The following is a 20,906-nucleotide window of genomic DNA, read 5'->3' as shown; positions in this document are numbered from 1 at the left end:
TTAAATAGTATGGAATTCACCTCCCCTCTGATCTGCAATCAGATACCGTGATGTGATCATCCCTGAACTGACGACACAGTTGGGAGTTCAGGCAGGCACCTGTGAAGTGACTGTCAACAAGCCAAGATGCCACAAGCTCTGGAGGCACCAGACTCTCTTTGGTTGTTTTCCACCCTGGGCTCATGAACTTCTGCTGTTCCCGTAGGTGACTATTGTCTGCAAGTGCCAATAAGGGGAGGTTACCCTTTTGGAAAAGGCCCCAGTCTTAAGAAGGCTCTCTCAGGAAGCTCCTGGCCACCTTGCTGTCTCTTCCACGGTGGAGTCTGCAGAGCTATGTAGTGGTCATCTGGTCCACCCCTCCCTGGATTGTTGGGAGAGGGCCCAGCCGCACCCGTGCAGGTACTGAGTGAGCCCCTTCCCTGGGCTGCTGCCGTGAGTACAAGTCAGATGTGGGCTTGGCACCAATAATGATTTTCATTTTCTGTATCTCATGCTGTTTTTTTACATTGAAATTTTATTTTTATATTTTCTAATTGAAGTATCAGTTCAGTCACTCAGTCACATCCAACTCTTTGCGACCCCATGTCCCTGTCCATCACCAACTCCCGGAGTTTACCCAAACTCATGTTCATTGAGTCGGTGATGCCATCCAGCCATCTCATCCTCTGTCATCCCCTTCTCGTCTTGCCCTCAATCTTCCCCAGCATCAGGGTCTTTTCAAATGAGTCAGCTCTTTGCATCAGGTGGCCAAAGGACTGGAGTTTCAGCTTCAACATCAGACCTTCCAATGAACACCCAGGACTGATTTCCTTTAGAATGGACTGGTTGGATCTCCACTTTCAAGAGTCTTCTCCAACACCACAGTTCAAAAGCATCAATTCTTTTACACTCAGCTTTCTTTATAGTCCAACTCTCATATCCATACTATAATGTTGTGTTAGTTTCAGGCATACAGCAAAGTGATTCACCCACACACACACATATATATATATATATTCCTTTTCAGATTCCTTTCCCTAATAGATTATTATAGGTTATTGAGTACAGTTCCCTGTGCTATATGGTAGGTCTTCGTTGAGTATTTTATATATAGTCATGTATATATGTTAATCCGAAACTCCTGATTTATCCCTCCCCACCCCCACCCCCCATCCCTTTTGGTAAACATAAGTTTGTTTTCCATGTCTATCTCATGATATTTCAGCATCTTCAAAGTTTTGCTGACCTGGGAGAGGCTAGCCAATTCTTAGAGATGCGGAAGGGAGAACACCTTTCATACACAAACCACCCCATCTGAATCTTCGGCCCCAGCCACTTTATAAGAAGACACACCTGCTTCCATATGGTTCTCTAATTTATCTGTTACATGACTCTCACACACCACGCCAGTGTTTCCTCTGCCCTTAGGCAACTGCGCTACCTAGGCAGCACAGTGGTGAAGAATCTACCTGCCATTGAAGGAGACGCAAGAGACTCAGGTTCGATCCCTGGGTCGAGAAAATTCTGTAGAGTGGGAAATGTCAACCCGCTCCAGTATTCTTGCCTGGACCGTTTCATGGACAGAGGAGCCTGGCAGGCTACAGTCCATGAGATTGTAAAGAGTCGGACATGGCTGAGCACACACTCGAGGCAACTAGAGCCCAGCCCTTTTGCCCAGAGCCCATTGGAATTGCTCACACTAGTCAATCCTAAACTGTTTACCCTACCCTTCCTAGCCTTTCCTGGAAAAAAAAAAAACAAACCCTATCCTGAGTATTCCTCTCACCCCACTTCTGCCTTCTGACCACCCTGATGCTCCCCACATGGCTCCGCATGGTATGGTATGCCTCCTCTCAAGAAGTCTAAGTACTAAATCCTTCTCTCAATGGCATTGGCCTCTCCTTGTCACTCAGTCACCTCCATAAATTAAAATCCCAAGGGTACAGATGAGACAGTCCCTGCCTGTAGGAGCTCACAGTGTCCTGAAGGGGACAGACATTAAACAGATAACGAGAAATTGAATATGTGGAGGTGTGTGCTATCAAGGAGACATATAGGAAGCTGCAAGGGTCTTAACCCTCTGAGATGCTGAGATGGATGTCCATGGATTTTGCTTCATTAGCATCTGTTCCCAAGACAGATTCTACTTTGACCTTTCACTTTCATGCATTGGAGAAGGAAATGGCAACCCACTCCAGTGTTCTTGCCTGGAGAATCCCAGGGATGGTGGAGCCTGGCGGGCTGCCGTCTCTGGGGTCGCATAGAGTTGGACACGACTGAAGCGACTTAGCAGCAGCAGCAATGAAGCATTAAAATAATTTTAAATGCTTTTTAAAATAATTAATTAATTCAGCTGCACTGGGTCTTGCAGGACATGGGATTTTCTCTTTCTTGTGGCATGTGGGGTCTTTTTTGGTTGCAGCATGTGGGATCTAGTTCCCTGACCAGGGATCAAACCCAGGCCCCCTGCATTGGGAGCATGGAGTTTAGCCACTGGCCCACCACGGAAGTCTCTCCACTGCCAACCCAGGTACTGTTTGAGCATCACCCTTCCCTGTTCCCAGTTGCTGGTTCTATGGCATCCACTCCCAAGCTTTCTTGTAATCAGTGCAATTCTCAAGCCTGGCCAGTTTATGCATCCTTCTCCTCCCATCCCCCCACCTGCAAGTTATTGGCTTGGGGGCAGGTGTGTGACTTAAACTAGGCTAAGGAGAGTCAGCTGGTACCCAACACAGCCACTGGGTAGAGAGAGATCACTTGGAAATAGAGCCAACCTAGAGGAGTGATGTTGCAGGTTCAGAGCCTAGAGGTAGCTGTTGGTTCTGGCTGTATCCTTGGTTTGCTAGTTACGATGTCTGACAAATCCCCTTTTTGCCCTAACCAAGCTGAGCTGGGTTTCTGACCATGAAATCAAGCATCCTGACCAGTACAGGGAGCTGCTCCCACTGGGGGCGTCTGGGAGGATTTCCTGTAGAAGTGGCAGTTAAGTCAAGAAGTGAAGGATGACTAGGGGTCAACCAGGTGGAGAAGAGGAAGAGGGAATATTCCAGGCAGAAAGAGCGGCAGGAGAGAAGGCCTTAAGGTAGGAAGAACAAAGCTGTAGGAATGTGTTTGCTTCATCACCTTGCATATGTTCTATTACAAACAACTTTTTTAAATTTGGGGGGCTTCCTTGGTGGCTCAGCTGTAAATTTGTTTCATTTATTTGGCTGTGACGGGTCACAGTTGCGGCACTCAGAACCCTGGATCTTTGTTGCAGCGTGTGGGATCTAGCTCCCTGACCAGGAACGAACCCGGGTTAGCTGCACTGGGAGCATGGAGTCTCGGCCACTGGCCCAGCAGGGAAGTCCCCAGAAACAGCTTTGATGAATACCCTTTATTAAATAAACTCCATGACCCTTATTTACAGTCATGTCCATTTGTAAAGCACTTTATTGTTTGAAAACCTTTTGTTGTTTGATGTGTCAATTTATTAACTATATTAATATTTGGTTCCACTCTCATGAACCCTGACCAGGCCAGCTATTCAGACTAATTTTCTGCTTTGCACACAGACTTTTGGACCTAAAAGACTGACTCAGAAACCTAGAAGGGCTGGGGACAGCTTCGGGAGCATGGGGGAGGAGGTCTGGGGCCAAGGGTCAGTTTTGCTCGGTGTTGCAACTGCCAAGAGAGTAGAGCCGTCCCACCCTGGCTCAGAGCAGCCATTCATCAGCTGGAAAAGAGAGATGAATGTGTTAATCTTTGGCTTTGCCTTTGACCCCTAGAGAACTGGCACTGATGACTCTGGAAATTTGGCTGCTACCTAAGGCCTGCTCTCAGTTACAGAATCAGCAAGCCCACCAGAGGGTGCAGGGAGTGGTGAACAAGACTCTTTGCAATGTCGATTATTAATACCATTTCTTCTCTGTGCTCCCCTTCCAGAATCTGTCCCCATCTCAATTATTCAGTGTACCTGAAGGAAATGGGGGAAAGCTGAACTCATCCTTTGTACTCCATCTTGGGCTAAGGACAGTGAGCGAGGTGCTGGAGATTTTTCCACATGTGAATACCCTTTGTGTTACTAAAATCTGTTATTTTATACTTGCATTATCTGATTTAACTTTGCTTCTCCAAGTTATAAACTCTTTGGAGGGAATAAGTGATTGTGCACATTTTTGTAGGCTTAATAGGATCTTTGATTCTTAAATCAATGACTTTTACTGAAGTCATCACTGTGCTTAGAAAAAGCCCAGCAGAAGTCCAGGCTGGAAGGGACCCTGGTCCACATTTGGGGGTCAAGTGAATAGAGCAGGCAGGGGGTCACTGTGTCCCTATGGGCTGTGGGCCAGCAGGGGGCTCTGGATGCGGGTGGGGTCATTCACCGGCCCTGGCGTGGAGACAAGAGTTTGGGTGGGAGCCCTGTGTTCCAAGTGAGGGGGGGCAAGTCAGCAGGGCAAGCTGAGTCCTGGTTGGGATCAGACTCAGGCCTTGAGCTGGAGAGCCTGATTCTAGAGCAGAGGAGGCTGAGTCCAGGGTGGTCCATGCCACCCCCCTCGCCCTAGCGTCGAGGGTCCGTGCGTGCGGGCAGCGAACGCGGAGGCCCAGGTGTGGGTTGGTGGCCAGGGGGAGGTCCTTCGCCCTGGCGTGGATACTCCGGGTCGGCAGGGGGCGCTGCGTCCCGGGCGGGAAGTTCCGGCCGGCTCCGGGTCGGCAGGGGGCGCTGCTTTCTCGGCGGCGCGGAGGCCGCGCCCGGCAGGTGGCGCTCTGGCCGCGGCCGAGGCCGGCGGGCGGGCGGGCGGCGGCGCGGCGCTGCGGCCGGCTCGCGGGCCCGGGGAAGCGGCGGCGGCGGCGGGAGCGGAGGAGGCGGAGCGGCGGCGGGCACCCCCGGGCGGGCTGGGGCGCCGCTGGCCGAGCGCACAGGCCGCGGCCCGCGGAGCCCGCCATGCCGGCGCGGGCCTGAGGCGCGGCGAGCCAGGGCCGAGGCGAGCGGCGGCCGCGCCGGCCTGTGGCGCCCGCAGCGGCCCGGCCCGGGCCCGATGAGCGGCGGCCTCGGCCTCCGGCGCAGCCCGGAAATGTCCGGCAAGATCGAGAAAGCAGGTGAGGCGCCTGGCCGGGCTCCGGGGGCGAAAGCGACCCCGGGCCTGCGGGACGCGTCTCGGGCGGCGGGGCCGGGCCGCGCGGCGCTCCCGGGGCCACAGGCCGGCGGGGCCGGGGAGGGGGCCGGGGGCCGGGCGGCCGAGCCGGGCCGGTGCGCGCCGCTCGGCCCGCGGCGTGAACTTTGAGACAAGGGGCCGGGGACCCGGGCAGCGACCGCGTGTCCCAGTGGCCGGGCGGCGGGTGGTCGTCCTTCAGGCGGCGAACGGAGCCGAGCCACAATGTATGTGTCATTTCTGAGGAGCCTCGAGTTTAAATTGAACCAGACGTCTCCACTTCGGAGGCTTCAAAGGCAGCGGGGCAGGATGTGTCTCTGGGCGTTTTCAGGGCGCGGGCGAGCTTTCCTCTGGTTTCAGGCTGAGCCCTTGGAAGTGGGGGCGTACGGGTAGCTGGTTGGGTCTGGGGTTCGGTTAGAAAGCTCGTTGCCAGCCTCATCTCTTTGTGTCTTCCTAGAGGTCTCAGAACCTCGCCTTCCGGTTACCTGTGTTTTCCCCGGGCTGGGAAATCGTAGTCTCCAAAGACGCAACTCGGGGGCGGTGCACCTGGGGCGCAGGGCTTAATTAAGCCGGAGACACCTTGCAGGACACATCCCTGGGTCCAGGGCTCCCGGAGCGGGGACGCCACTGGTTGTCATAACCGGATACTTTGTCATCCCCTTGGCAGCTGAGCTCTGGAAGGTGGGCTCTTCGGGGACTGGAAATACGGCAGGTTACACTGATTTTGGACGTTGCTGGTTTCCCAGGTTGAACCAGAATACTTTTCTGAGAAGCGCCTCGGAAGTGGACCCAGAAGGCCGCGTAACTTGCAGGCTGTGGCTTGAATACAGGAAGGACGTTTTCACCGCCTTTCTTGAGGGTTTTCTGTGTATCCGGCTCTGTGCCGAGCACCTTAAACAGCGGGCTTATTAAATCCTTACCGATTGTCTGTAAGAGCAAATGTGGTTCCGCTGTGACAGGCTCAGTGGTGTCTTGAAGGCCGGCCCTGCCCCCGGCCCGATGCCCTGCTCTGGGAGCCGAGGCCCCAGAGCTTGCTTTCGGGGCAGCGCCCTTGGCCTCAGGTGCTGTTTCTTGGGTGTCCTTCTCATTGTTCTCCAGCCCCAGGGCTGAGTCTGCTGACCACGAGTTCCCTGCCAGCACGCATGCTGTTTCAGAAGCACCTCTGATTAATCTGTGCAGCGTTTCTCAGGATGCGCCATGTCTCTTGGACAGTGTTGGGGAAAACTTGGCTGCTTTATTTTAAAAAATAGCATCAACAGAGTTTTCTCTCATTATGAGGATAATTGAAAAATTTGAAAGTCATGGAAAAGTCAAAAGAACACAATGAAAAGCACCTCCTCCTCTCCCCCGCCCCCCAGCCCCACAGGCTGCTTTCCAGGCTCAGCCCTCTTGCATCTCACTGCTCCCGGGAGAAAGGGGGCCTGAGGCCAGGTCTTCTCCACACAGATTACCCCTGGGCCTTCCCCTCTGCCAGGAGCTGTAGTAGATGTAGAAGCAAGCGGTGCCTGCCTTCAGAGAAGCTCGTCTGAGGGTGGGTGAGCCGGCCCCAGCATTACCCTGGGCCACCAGATGGCTGGCCTGTGGGCACAGATGAGGGGAAGGCTCTGAAAAGAGGGTGAGGGTGCCCCCCGTGGAGATGGGGGGCCGAGGCTGACCGAGGATGTGGAAAGCTCCGGAGGAAGGTGCCTATGGTGGGAGGTGGCTGAGCCAGAAATGCTGAGGTTGGCCCCTCACGTGGAGCTGGAGGGAGGTCGGTCCTGCCTCAGGTCCTTTGCTGTGATCCGCACACAGCTGTCAAGGAGACTGGGACACTCCGGGATGAAGGGTACACCTTCCGGGTGCTTTCTGCTGGTCATCGTAGGTGGCCGTCAACTTTGCACTTCAGCGAGATTTCCATTCGGGTTTCTGTTGGCGTTCTTCTTCTAAATGGACCTACCGTGAGGCCACCAGCAGGGTGTTTCGTGTAAAGGAAAGGTCCTCAGGTGAGAGGCGCCATTTGTTAGCAGGGGAACAGGCTCTGGTGAATTGTAGAGCCTGACACCTAGCCAGCGGTCACTGTTGTCAGGTTTTGCTGTTTTCTGTTGACTTGAGCAGGAGAGTTGTTTCCACGTGTTCATAATCTCGACTCAGAAAATAGGACCAGTTCTCTGACTTCTCGGGACTTAAGGCAGCCGGGGTTTTCTGAGCGTGAGAGAAGCCTGATGCAGCCCAGGACCCCTGCCGCCCTTCCCACCCCATCTCCCTCCGGAGCCTCAGCCCCTTCAGCTGTCAGGGAGATCCTTCTGAGTCTGTCGTGCTGCCTTTCAACCTGTTTACTTCCTCAGCAGAGCCTGCCTGGCGTCGGGGTCATAGGTACCCCTTCCTCTGAGGGTAGACCCTTCCGTAGGGACCAGATCAGGCTGTCTGCAGTCATCTGCTCCAGGCCCAGTGGAGGTTCAGCACAGTCTGGGTTCCTGAGGGGGGCACAGGGTCAGCTTGCTGGCTGCTTGGGGCCTGTCCACTGAGGCTCAGTGGAGAAGGGTTGAACCTGGAAGGCCAGGAAGGCTGCTGGAGTGGGAGGGGGGAAGGCTCCCCGGTGTCTTCCAGATGTAATGGGAAGGCAGGGAGCAAGCAGAGCCAGACGGCTTAGGGAGCTCCTGGGGTGAGCTTGTGGGCAGGGCAGGCTTGGAGAAGAGGCTCTCTAGGGGAACTGAGGGGCCTGTTCTGAGGACTCGCACCGTGGAGGTGTGCGCAGTGCCGGGCCACCTGGGGGCCGGCGAGCCTGATGCTGGTTGTGTCCGCAGCTCTGGGGTCAGTGCGCTCACGCTTCCTCCCGGCAGACACACTACGTGCAGGGAACTGAAGCCGGACACCCCTTTCGCCTGATGAGCGGAGGCAACTGACCAGCGACTGTGGGCTGGATTCAGGCCATAGATGTGTTGTGTGTGAGCCATGTGTGTTCTTGATGGTCCGCGTTTAAAAATCAGGAGATCACTCCCCAGTCTTGGGTTTCTGGTTCTTTTGAAAAGCAGGCTGCCCTGGTAACCCTGGGCCCTGCTGCTGTGAGCCACTCTGGCGGGGCCACCCCCCCCTCGCTGCCACCCCAGCGCCCACGCCTGCTCCCCACTCAGACTGGCAGCATTCCAGCATGCGTCCCTTTCCTCGCAGAAGCCACCACTCATGTTTGTTGCTTTTTATCTGGACTTTGAAATCTTTGCTCCATTCCTTCATGGATCCGTTCCTCCATCTCTTCGCTCGGCACTGATCGAGGGGTTGGCACCTGGGGTCTGGTGCTATGCTGGGCTCTGGGGAATGGCGATAATCTCAGGGGGCACGTTGTGGTCACACAGGCCTTAGCTCTGGCAGGGTCGGGGGTGCTGGGGGGTTACCGGGGATGGCATCAGACTTTTGGTGGAACTGTGAGGGGTGAGCAGTTAAATGGGCCCAGCTGAGGGGGTAGGAAGAAGGGGGCTTCTGTTTCACCAACTGTACTCCTCAGAATCTCCGGGGCTCGTTCCTCAGTTCCAGGTTGGTAGTTTATCCAGAACCTCCTAGGGGCCTGGCGTTGTTCTAGTGTTCGTGATGCAAGAAGGATTCTTGTCTCAGAGCCACACGATCCGTCTGGAGGAGATGTAAATTATTTATTTATTATTTATTTATTTCTTTTCTTTTTTTTTTTTGAGAGGAGTGGTTCTTTCCCTGCCGTGTGCTCCTAGCAGACCACGGGGGTCTGTCCAGGACCTTCATCCATCACCAAACCCTCTGGCCACTCTCTCGACTCCTCGTGGCCTCGGGCTGCTCTGTGGGGCCCTGACTGACGCGGCTCTGGACTCGGCCAGCACCCTGCCTCAGGTCAGAATAAATAGTGTCTCAGACTCAGGTGCTGGGTTTTTCAGATGGGTGAGGATGCTTTCTTTAAAAAGAAAAACTTACCTTGTTTGCAGTCATAGTAACTTTTTGTCACTGTGTTTTCTCAGAACAGATGAAAAGTACAAGCCCAGGCTCTCACAGGAGGCTGCACACTTTTGGCCCAGAGAGAGTCCTCCTAGATCAGTTTTAAAACTCTTAAATCTTAATACTTCCTTTACCCCGACAAGTATCCATGTGCTCAAAATGTATCCAGTCGATAAATAGCAACACTTTCAGGGCAGGTTCGGTAATTGACTCCCTCCCTCCCGCAGCCCTCCTGATGGGAGACACAGTCTACCCCGTGCAGCCACCCGGACCCTGCTGGGCCTGGCCTTCCCAGTTCCTGGGCCGGGGATAACATCAAAACGGTCTTGAACAGGCGTACAGTTTCTATAGTCTCTGTCCAGAGTGCATCGACTGACGACCTCATTTCAGCGATCCCCACGAGTCCTGGGGGCCAGAGCAGGGCCAGTGAGCCCTCCTCTCCCCTGAGGGCAGCTGAGGCCCAGGAAGGCTGATGATTTGCCCAGGGTCATGGTGCGCCTGCGCCCCGGCTCCCCCGGCCCCTTTAGGGAGCATTGCTTAGGGCTTCCTAACTTGCTGGAGACACAGTAGCTTACTCTGATTGTTCGTGTTTCTAAGTTTCTTTTCTGTTTTTTTTTTGTTGTTGTTGTTGTTTTTTAATCCTGTTACATTAGGGTAGGCCCAGTGCAGTCTTTGGGCTTCCCTGGTGGCTGAGTCAGTAAAGAATCCACCTGCCATGAATCCACCTGCAGTGCAGGAGACCTGGGTTTGATCCCTGGGTTGGGAAGATCCCCTGGAAGGCATGGCAACCCACTCCAGTATTCTTGCCTGGAGAATCCCCATGGACAGAGAAGCCTGGCAGGCCGCAGTCCATGGGAAGCAAGGAGTCAGGCAGGACTCAGCACACAATGCAGTCTTTAGGCTGCCTAGATACTAATAACGTTAACATCACCAGCTGTATCGTAAGGAGGTAAGAAATAGCACAGATGCAGGCTAACCATGTTTTACAAAGTCAACCGCAGCAACCCCCTGTTGCCTGGGCTCCTGAGCAGCTGTGGGCAGAGGTGGTTTGAATGGGATTCCTTGCAGCCAGCAGACCTGATAGGAGGACTGTAAAGATGAGTCATGTATGAGCTTGCAGAAAAGTCACGTCCCAGGCCGGCCCGGATTGAAGCACGCCTGGAGCACAGGGCTGGGTCTTAGCTCCGGCCAGCTGAATGCGTTCCCGTTGCCATAACAAGATGACGCGATGGACAGAAGAGCGGCCTGGCAGGGCCTCCGCTCCGCACCCCCAAGGCCTCCGGCGCCCTGCCGCCCGGCAGGTGTTCCTCGGACTCGGCTCCCACCGTGCCTGGAGGCTGCTTTAGGATTTAAAACCAAACAAACGAAAAAACCAGCTTGTGAATTGCCGAGGGACCTGTCATCTGAGTTTGTGGTCATCTGTCTCAGGCCGTTGGACCGTTGTGACCTTGGGAGAGTCTTTCTCTCGTTTTGGGTCTCATTTTCTCCATCTGTGCTGTGAAGGGGGAGAAGGGGGAATCTAAAATTAGCATGTCCTTGTTTTGTTTTAAAGCAGAAGGCCTGTATTTTTTTTAAGTTTATTTATGAGGGTTTGTTTTTTTATTTTAACTTTTTATTTGATATTGGAGTCCAGTCGATTAACAGTGTTGTGACGGCTTCAGGTAGACAGCACAGGGACTCAGCCATACATACTCAATACGTGTGTCCTTTCTGCCCCCCACTCCCCTCCCGTCCAGGCTGCCACGTAACGTTGAGCAGGGTTCTCCAGGCAGCAGGCCCTCTTTAGTTCCTAGGAAGGCTGCTCGCTGACTGTTGGGCACCGCGAGGCGCCCCCGTGGTCTTCCACCAGCTCGGTGTGAAAACCCGCTTCCCGGACGTGCTCAGCCGCCTCTGCCAGAGCTGACTGCCTTTAGGCTCTCTGTGCCTTCTCTTCCTCTAGCAGAGACAGTGCATTCCCTGGGAGGGCCCCAGAGGAACCTTCTGGATAGAAGGATACTGTTTAGCTCATTCAGAAACCAAAGCCCCAGTTTCCTTTCCTCAAGTTAAAAATCAGCAGACTCTTGAGGCAGAGTGTCTGCCGGGTCCACCTTGGTGTTGGCATCACTGTGTCTAGAAAACAGTAGGTGCTCAAGAACTCTTCACTGTGAATCTCGTTTAATGTTGTCAAAGGATGAACTCAGGTTTCTGATCCCAAGTCTCAAAATCCTCTTTAAATGAGCTCTTTCTGGGCTTTGAATCGCCAGTTAGGATGTTCCTTGGTGTATTAGTTGGACCAGTACTCTGATAAGGGTGTGCAGATAGTTGGGGTTCTGGGTTAACCACATGCACGGATCAGTGTTTCAGTGTATCCTTCCAGAAATGGGTGAGGAGACTGAGCTCAGGTGCCCGGAGGCCCTGTTGGGAGAGCGCGAGGGCATGGTGGAGGCTGAGGCTTGTGCAGCCTGAGACTCCGGGGCCGCCGGCGACCGTGGCCGTGCATGGTTCTGGGGCAGCAGGAGCCTGGCGCTCTTAGGCCATGCTCCTTCGTGTCGGGCAGTTAGGGTTTCGCCTTTCATTTGCAACCCGCAGCCAGCACATGCCTGCTCTGCCCAGCCCGCTCTGTGACGAGCGCCATGACGGGAGGCCCTGTCTGCACTTGTCATTTCTTTCCTTCGGCCTCTAAGCAGGATTTTGGACTCGCTGCGTGCTCTGCTGACTCTGTATGGAGTGGTTGTACAGTTCCTGCTGTCTTTGAGGGGCTGGAGAGCTGGGCTGCTGGGCTTCTGCTGGCTCCCCTTTCTTCTGGGTCAGGGGTTTAAGCAGAGTCTCTCCTGCCACTTCTTCTTTTGTGAGCGAAGATGCAGTGGCCTCAGATGGTCTCAATTCCTCTTTCTCCCCACTTGTTTCTTCCAGGCTGCGGTTTGGAAGATAGATGATGGTTCTCTGACTCTGTCCTGGGCTACAGTCTGGATCCCGTCTTCTTAAAATACAGTTCCTGTGTCATAGCAGCTCAGATCCCTGGTTCCCGTTGGTCCCTTAAAGATGCCCTTTCTCCTTGCTTGCTTTTCATTGGCTGGCTGGCTTCAGACAGTCATTTTACTGCAGGTTAACTTTCGTGATCAGGACCCTCTGCCCTCCTTTTCTAGCCTAGAAGAAACGGAGCTGTGAGGCCCAGAATGGTATGTGGTGCTTCCTGGGCTGGGAACAGCGGACAGGGTGCAGGCGTTGGTGTGGACTCGACAGGGGTGCTCCCAGCAACACACTGTTATGCTGGGAGCCAGCCCCCGACCCCCCGAGCAGAAGGGCTTACAGCCCTTGAGGGAAGGAAAGCGTGGACGTGGGATGAGGGAACAGGAGGATGAGATGGCGCCAAGTAGCCACTTAATTGGCCCCAAACATGCAAACAGAAAAACAAACAAAACCTCTGGCTTGGAGACAGAGGTAGTATTTATTTTCTGGTTGTGGATGATCACGTGTGCCCTCTCTCTCTGAGTGACTGTGAATAAACAGATGGGTGCTTGTGCATGGTCTTGGAATTGGCTGCTCTCAACCCCTCCTTTCAGTGATAAATACAAGCAGTGGCAGTGGCTGGCGTTGGAGCTCCTCCCACGCGCCGAGACCAGACTCCGTTCTGTGTGCTCTCCACATGTGGTCTCTGTCAGTCCTCACAGCGGGAGCGAGGCGCTGTGGAGGACAAAACTTCTTGCGGAGCTTCTCTTTGTGCGCGGGATCCTGAGGTCCCAGAATAGCTCAGATTTGCCTGTGGTCGTACTGCTCTGGGGCCAAGATAGGACTAAAGCTCAGTTGACTACATCTTATTCTTCCCATATTTCCATTGGCTGTGATGGCATTGTTCTCTCGACTGTTGTGACTTGGGTCAAAATGAACGTCCACATTTCCAGGGACTTTTCCACCAGTGAGGAGGCTGCTGCACTTAAAGGCCACCTGACAGTTTTGGGGCACTTGAGATGGCACGGCTCTCCTGCTCCGGCTCTGGGCGGGGGCGGGCAGGCATCCCTCCTTCTTGCTGAGCGACCTTGGGCAGGTGGCTTAATCTTTCTGAGCCTCCTGTGCCTCTGTTGTCACCTGATGGGGAGGACAGACCCATCTCCACACCCTTTCTTATGCTGATTCTTTGTGAGTCTAGTCTGCAGTATCAAAGAGGGTGTGAATTAGGGTTGTTGGTTTTTAATGACACTCGTGTTGGAGGGCACTGTAGCCATCCATCATCACGATAAAACATACTCCGTTATAGCTTTCAGAACCCTTTGATAGGCATTAGTGGCTTTTTTGGCTGTTGTTTTAGGTTTTGTTTGTCTGTTTTTTTCTTAAATGGTGTCAGAGTAACACAGCCTTTCTCCTAGATGAGAAGGGTGACCACTCACAGTTGTTGAGTACTTCCTGTGTGCTCTGGAGTTTTACCTTCTGATCCTTGTATGATTTAATTGGGTCTGTTGCTATAAAGAGAGAAGTGGTGAGTTTTATGCCACGTGACAGTTCAGAGGGAGGCGGGTCGTGAGCTGAGGGAGAGGTGGGGCTCGCGGGGGAACTTGGGTTAGTCATCCTTCCCTTTGCTGCAGGGCATGTGCTCCTCTGCCCCCCTGCCCCCCAACAGAGCCTGGAGCTGTCCTCTCTGCTCCTCCTCTGCAGGGCTGCAGGGTGGCTGGCTCGAGGGCGCTGTCTTAGTCTTTGGTTGGAACCTGCTCTGGGATTCCCCCTGGGGCTTTCCAGCTCCTCTGCAGGACTGTCAAGGTGGCGTCACATCTGCCTACAGATTTATGAAACAGCTTCTGGTCTCTGGGGTATAGAGGCGGCTTGGTTTGCCAAAAATACTGCAGGGGAATCTACTTTGGATGTAAACAGTGGGAAGAGGGCCTTAGTCAGCGTAGCTCTATCCACCCACCTACAGACTCAGCCACCCCGCTCACTCACCCACTCAGTCACCTGTCCGTCCACCCCCGCACCCACCCCTCCATCCGTTCAGCATGTCTCCATCCATACAGCACCAGCTGACTGTTCCCCCAGCATCCAGCTGCCTGCCACGGCACCGGGGGTACTGAGAAGTTTGGGGGCATCTGCGCCCTCAGGAAGCTGATGATCTGGCCTGCACTCTGTGCAGGAGACTTGATCTAGGCTTTCATACTTCTCTTAATACTCATGCATGTTAGAGGCAGCATGAGCCTGGGGCTAGAGCTCAGGAGACCTGCTTCGTGGCCCCTGGGTCTGCACTGTGGCCTGGACCAGTGCCCTCTGAGCCCTCGGTCTCCCCCCACAGAAGATGAGAAGATGGACTCCCGGAACGGGGGGCGTGGCCTTCGGCTGAGTCCTCCGGCTGCAGTTCCGCCCAGCTCTCCACGGAACAGTGGGATTGTGGGCAGGTGGCTTTGCCTGTCTAAGCCTCAGTGCTTTATTTGTAAAAGGGAAAGAAAATTCTAACAGGGTCTACCTTATGGTGTTGAGAGAAGATTAAATGAGATGATGCCCATGAAGCATGTAGCAGAGTCTTAACACAATAAACATTAGCTTTTGTCCCTACCCCATGTCCCCTTCTGCTCTAAAACAACCATTTCCTTTAGTGGTCGTGCGGTAAGTGAAGCTCAGACCTCAGCAGTCACAGGAGGGAGGGTCTCTGGCTCCTCAGGTATTTCCTTGCAGGGTGTGTCTGTGTGTGTCTGTCTCCGTCCAAGTTGAATTCCAGGAAATAGGTTTTTACAACTGAGTAATAGACCTCCAAAGAGATAACGTATGGGAAGAGGCGTGTCATTTCAGCTACACCAGTGCCCTGTCACGTGCAGCGGGGGTAGGGAAGTCCTGCTTCTGTCTGCAAGTCTGTCTAAAAGGGATGGGCCTGTGCTTGTGGGCAGCGGCTCATCTCAGAGCCAGAGCAGGGCTGGTCACCCACAGGTGCATTTTTGCTCCATCCCAGAGACACCACCTCAGTTTCTCCTTGTCGGGGAGACTCTCGGGGTTAACTCGGCCGTCTTTGTTCAACACTGAACGTGAAGTAATCATAAGGTGTTGCCTTCGTTTTGTGACAGCCAAAACCCCAGAAGCCCTCCAAGGGCCTTGTGTGCAGGTAACTTACAAATTACTTTGAATCGGCAAGTGGGTTGGTTTCATACCCCTTATTTCTCCTCCTTGATTAATTTTCACAGTTTAAAATAGATTTAGAAATTCGGATGTATTGTTTTGAGGCTTGGTTTCCTACCCGTGCTTTCCCGGTCCTTTCTGATAAGCGAGGGTGGACGTGTGTCAGTCCAGCTCGCGCAGGGCACAGGGCTATTTGCAGACAGATCAAAGCCCAGTCAACCCGTTTCACTTTCTCCAACCGTTCGGTCCAGGAGCTAAAGAACCTCTCATTTAATTATCGTCACCACACTAATTTGTGCTTCTGCCTCAGCTTGTCAGAGGGTACCTTACAAATACTAATTCTCTGAGCTCATCAGAAACCCAAAGGTGCAGATCAGAAGCACGCTTTCCTATATGAGCTATCCTTGCTTTTTTTTCCCCTTGTCTGTTTCGGGGGAGCTGTCTATTAATTACCCTAAATGTGCAGGCTTGTAGAATGCAGTTTTTATATTTGACCGAGCTGGGACTTGGACTGGGAACCTGGGCTCCATTTCAGGCCTGTGTAGTCTGGTCCCAGCCTGGTCGTGCAGCGCACCTCCTGCTGGGAGGGTCCTGTAGACTCAGATCATCACGGGAGCATGAGTCACTGTCACCAGCACTGGTTGGAACTGTGGCGTTCGAGGACCACGGAGAGCGCCAGCCTGAGTATCAGGAGACTTCCCTCCTGGCCTGGCGCTGTCACCCAGAGCCATGTCCTCTGGGCAGGCCTCAGACCCTCCCTGGACCTCGATAGGGAGCCGTGGTTCTTGAGCTTTTTAAGGTCATTAAGTGCCGCTAAGGATCTGACAGGCACCCTGTGGACCCAGCCCCTGGAGAGGAAGATGACGTGTGGACGTGGTCCTGCCAAGCCTGAATTCTTGCTGCTGCTAAGTCGCTTCAGTCGTGTTCGACTCTGTGCGACCCCATAGGTGGCAGCTCACCAGGCTCCCCGTGTCCCTGGTATTCTCCAGGCAAGAACACTGGAGTGGGTTGCCATTTCCTTCTCCAGTGCATGAAAGCTGCTGCTGCTGCTGCTAAGTCGCTCCAGTCGTGTCTGATAAATAATAATTTGCAAACACCCCTGATCTTGGAACGATCAAATGGAATCTTGGGTGTCTGAATAATCAGGACTTAGTTTCTCCTAGTTTAGTCAGACCTGGGCTCGAGTGACAGTATTTACGCATTCCTGAAGTTTTGTAAGGACTCCATGAGATGATGCTTGTAAACTGGTTAGCACAGTGCCTCTGTGGATAAACGGAGAGCCCTTTCCCCTTCTGCATGTGAATTTCTTAAAATTTTACCTATAGTAAAACTGACCTTTTTTTGAGTTTCTGGTTCTTTGGGTTTTAACTTATCTGTAAATTTGTGTAACCTCAGTGAGTCAGCGGTAAAGAATCCACCTGCAGTGCAGGAGACGCAGGAAATGCATCTGATCCCTGGGTCTGGAAGATCCCCTGGGGAGGAAATGGCAACCCACTCCAGTAATCTTACCTGGGAAATCCCATGGACAGAGGGGCCTGGTGGGCTACAGTCCATGGGGTCGTAAAGAGAAGGACACAACTGAGTGACTGAATACACACACCACAGTCAAGATTGAGAACAGTTCCATCGCCCCAGGAGGGAAAAAGACAAAGACTTCCCGCTGTCCTTTTGCTGTCAAACCGTTTCTCCACTTCTGGCTGCTGGTGGCCATTGGTCTGTTTTCTGTCCTTATACTTTTGTCTTTTCCAGAATGCCATACAGCATGTAATTTTGGAAATTGGCTTCTTTCACTTAGCATGCTGCCTTTGAGGTACATGAAGTTACTGCTTCTATTTAGTGTACTCCTTTTTATAGCTAAGTAGTATTCCATTGTATGGACATCATTATTGTTTATCTGCATAGAATTTGACTTTGGTTAACTAGCTCTGATTCCTGGCATTTGACAAACAGAAAATATCAAACAGCCTAATTAAAAAACTTGAGTAGACATCTCCAAAAAAGATATGCAGATGGCCAATAAACACATGAAAAAATACTCAGCATCGCTAACCATTAGTGACATGTATCCCGCAACCACAGTGAGACAGCGCCTCAGGCCCATCAGGATGTCTGCTTTAAAACATGAGAAAATAACAAGCGTTGGGCAGGACATGTTGAAATCGGAACCCTCTGCACTCTTGGTGAGAATGTAAAATGGTGTGCCCATTATGGAAAACTGGCAATTTCTCAAAAAATTAAAAATAGAATAACTGTATGATTCAAGAATTCTGCTTCTGAGTAATAGACCCAAAAGAAATGAAGGAAGGGACTCAAAAAGGTATTTGTGTATCCGGTTTCATAGCAGTATTATTCACACAATAGCCAAAAGGTGCCTGTCATCAGATGATGGATGAGCTAAGTGTGATACGTGTGCACACAGTGAGACATTATCCAGCCTTAGAAAGGAGGGACATCCTGTCAGCATGGATGAACCTTGAGGACTTTGTGCTAAGTGAAATGTTAGACACAGGACAACGATTGTACAGTCCCACTTGTGTGACGCACCTAGAGTAATCAGATCGTTGAGACAGAAAGTGAGTGGAATAGCGGTTGCCAGGGGCTAGGAGAAGGGAGAATGGGGAATTACTGTTTAACATGTAATTAGTGTTTAAGTCCAGTTTTACAGGACAAAGAGAGTCCTGTGAGTGGATGGTAATGAGAGTAGCCCAGCAGTGTGAATGCACTTCTCACCACTGACCTGTACACCTAAAGATAGTGAAGACAGTAAGTTTTATGACAATACGTTTAAAAAAGTACTGTGGATACCAATTATTTTTTAGTATTTATTTGTATTATAGTTATTCAGTCTTAAATATGGTAAGTTATATTAAAACATTTTTTAAATGATGGAATATGCCAAATATATTACTAGGGAGCAGTACTCATGTTAGAAATGACCTCTGGTTTAATGAATTACATCTGGGCTGGGAGGACCTCTAGGTGAACTACAGGTACCCATGGGACATGATACTCTGGGTTCCCTGAGAGCAGCGACTTTTATAACTGAGCGAGCCTGTATGATCATGAGATGTGGGCTTCTGTGGAGCCGGAAACTTCTCAGCCAGGATGGACCCCCCCACCCACCTTACACGACACTCCTCAGCTGCGCTCAGCTCCTTAAGAGCCGTCCTAGCGGGGATTACCCACTGCTGCCCTGTGGTAGCCTTTGGTTCCCGTCCTTCATCCTTCATTGGTCTGAGGAGGGCAGTGCTGTGAGTGGGAGAGAAGTCCTGGAGGTGTAGAGGTCGAGGTGAGCCCAGAGCTCAGTGGTGCAGTAGTCTGGCACACGCTGAGGGCTCTTAGTAAGACCCTCACAAGCCTGTCGGGGACTTCCGTCCAGTCTTCTGCCTGGAGACCGTCCTCGTCGGCACCCACTGAGTTGGGCCGCACAGATGGGATTGCACTAGCTCTGCTTGATCGGATTCCAGGCTCTTGGCCGCATTCATGAGAAGGTATCATTGACTTGGGGGAGGGGCCAAGAGAGGATGGCCTACGGAAGCAAGGTCCAGTCTTTCTCTTAAGAGTTTAAGGCCAGGGAAGCGCTGGTAGTGTTAGATGAAACAGTGCCTCCCTTTAGGAGTTGTCGCCTCGAGATTGTCACAAGTCTCTATCCCACGAGTATTGTGAACATGTCTATGAATCTGGGGTGATAGGCAGTCACTGCGTCTTTCAATCCTGTGGCACCAACACATGTAAGACATACTAGTGATACAGTAACACTTCTCAGGAAATTACCTTAGCAGGGTTGATAATAAAACAACACACTCTGATTTCAAATGTGAAACTATGAAGGAATTTACCTTTTAGAGTCAAGGAAATACAGCAGGAAGCCTTGATTCAGGCTCTGAGCTGCTTTCTTGAGCACCTGCTGTCTTTAGTTCCTGACGAGAGGTGCTGGGGCACAGTGATAACTGAGCCAGGCACCTGCTCTCCGGGTCTGCACTGAGCCTGTCCAGGGCTCCCCTCCATGCGAGGTCTAGCCTTTGATCGAAGAATCAGGCTCTAGAGTTCTGCTTATAAACATCACTCTTGCCTCGCCTCGCAGTTAGATGTCTGGACACCTCAGGAAAAAGAGCTTGAAGATCACTGGGCTCAGGCAGACGCGACAGATGGGGTGACGATCTCACATCCCGGCCCCACCTGCTGTCCTGGCAGGATTATTAATAGCACCCTCCCTGTCACTCTCAGAAGTGTCCTGATCTGGAATCATTTACAGCTCCTGAGTGCCACACGTTTGTGCTGGAGAGGGTCTTGTTTTTGCAGTGAGACAGCTGTTTCAGAAATACAGCCTGTTCCAGGGCGGGGTCAGGGCTATAGAGTCCCTAGAGGGTCAGCTGAGTTCGGTTTTGGCCCTGTTCTCCCTGTGGGCATCTGCCACTTCTTACATTCCAGTTGCTGAATTCATGGAAGCATCAAAACCTAGGACTATTTGGTTTTTCAACAACAGCAACAATAAACATGTACATACAACAACCAGAATGTATTTTCCTTGTGAGAAAAGTTAGATTAACCAGATCTTAAATTCATATTCTTTGGAATGGATGGGAAGGATCTTAGTGTTTGTGTCAAGTCTTACGGAGAGAATTGGAAAAATAATTATATGGGGACAGTAATCTCGGGTTAAGTTAGAGATTTTCTTTTCCCTGTTGCTGTAGAAAGAAGGATGGAGGTTGAATTTTTTAAGACTTTTTATTCAAGTGCTACAGTTGACGTTTAAAGAAAACAACCAGAAAGGTAGGAAGTTTGTGTTTATGACAGATTGGCAGTTTACAGCCTGTTATGTTAGCAGGTGTTGATGACAGGACAGGTCGGGGGTCCCTGTTCTGAGGACCTGCTGGGTGCCCCAGAATGCGACCCACCTTTTCCAGTACGTCTCAGGTTTTAGCACCTGGAGGTTGCTGTGCTCGCTCCAGCCCCTGGTTTCTGCTTGAGCAGTTCTGGAGTTGAGCTGAGAACTGGCATTTCTAACAAGTACCCAGGTGATCCTAGACAAGTGTATTACAAAGCAGAGACATTACTTTGCCGACAAAAGTCAATATAGTCAAAGCTGTGGTTTTTCCGGTAGTCAGGTACGGATGTGAGAGTTGGACCATAAAGAAGGCTGAGCACTGAAGAATTGATGCTTTAGAACTGTGGTATTGGAGAAAACTCTCAAAAGTCTCTTGGACAGCAAGGAGATCAAACCAGTGAATCCTAAAGGAAATCAACCCTGAATATTCATCGGAAGGGCTGACACTGCAGCCCCAGTCCTTTGGCCACCTGATGCAAAGAGCTGACTCATTGGAAAAGACCCTGATGCTGGGCAAGATTGAAGGCAGGAGGAGAAGGGGACAATAGAGGATGAGATGGTTAGATGGCATCACCGATTCAATGGACCTGAGTTTGAGCAAGCTCCAGGAGATGGTGAAGGGCAGGGAAGCCTGGCGTGCTCCAGTCCATGGGTTGCAAAGAGTCAGACATGACTGAGAGACAGAATGACAACCCAGGTGCTGCTGGTGGGGTGGGTGTTGGGATGGGGGCACTTGGGAATCACTGCTTAAAGTTAAGTATGGAGAGGAATGAAAAGACTCCTCGGGATCTAACCTGAAAAGTGGCTCCTGGAGGGTGAGGAGGGATGTAGAAAACAGTTTATAAACGTTTTTGCCAGGAGCTGTACTGTGTGTATTTAATCCCATTAGCAGCACCGTGGGGAGCTGAGAGTGACTTCATTTTACAGATGAGAAAGCTGAGGTTTACGTGACTTAGTCGGTTGGC

At 52.0% G+C, this 20,906-nt stretch overlaps 1 protein-coding gene across 8 annotated transcripts in view; it reads left to right on the top strand.

Moving 5' to 3' along the window:
* Window positions 1–4,827: 4,827 nt before the first annotated feature.
* RAPGEF1 (Rap guanine nucleotide exchange factor 1) overlaps window positions 4,828–20,906 on the top strand; it is a 136,990-nt gene continuing 120,911 nt past the window's right edge. For 2 of the 8 annotated variants that reach the window (XM_061433906.1, XM_061433905.1), the window contains exon 1: window positions 4,828–5,058. In XM_061433906.1, the coding sequence (XP_061289890.1) occupies window positions 4,998–5,058 (61 nt within the window). In that variant the 5' untranslated portion in view covers window positions 4,828–4,997. The other 6 variants (XM_061433915.1, XM_061433921.1, XM_061433924.1 and 3 more) reach the window with 6 other exon arrangements.

The sequence above is a fragment of the Bos javanicus genome, chromosome 11 (genome assembly GCF_032452875.1).
Source record: "Bos javanicus breed banteng chromosome 11, ARS-OSU_banteng_1.0, whole genome shotgun sequence".
Lineage (NCBI taxonomy): Eukaryota > Metazoa > Chordata > Mammalia > Artiodactyla > Bovidae > Bos > Bos javanicus.
Note: the sequence above shows the minus strand (reverse complement) of the source record. Positions and strands in the feature narration are given on the sequence as shown.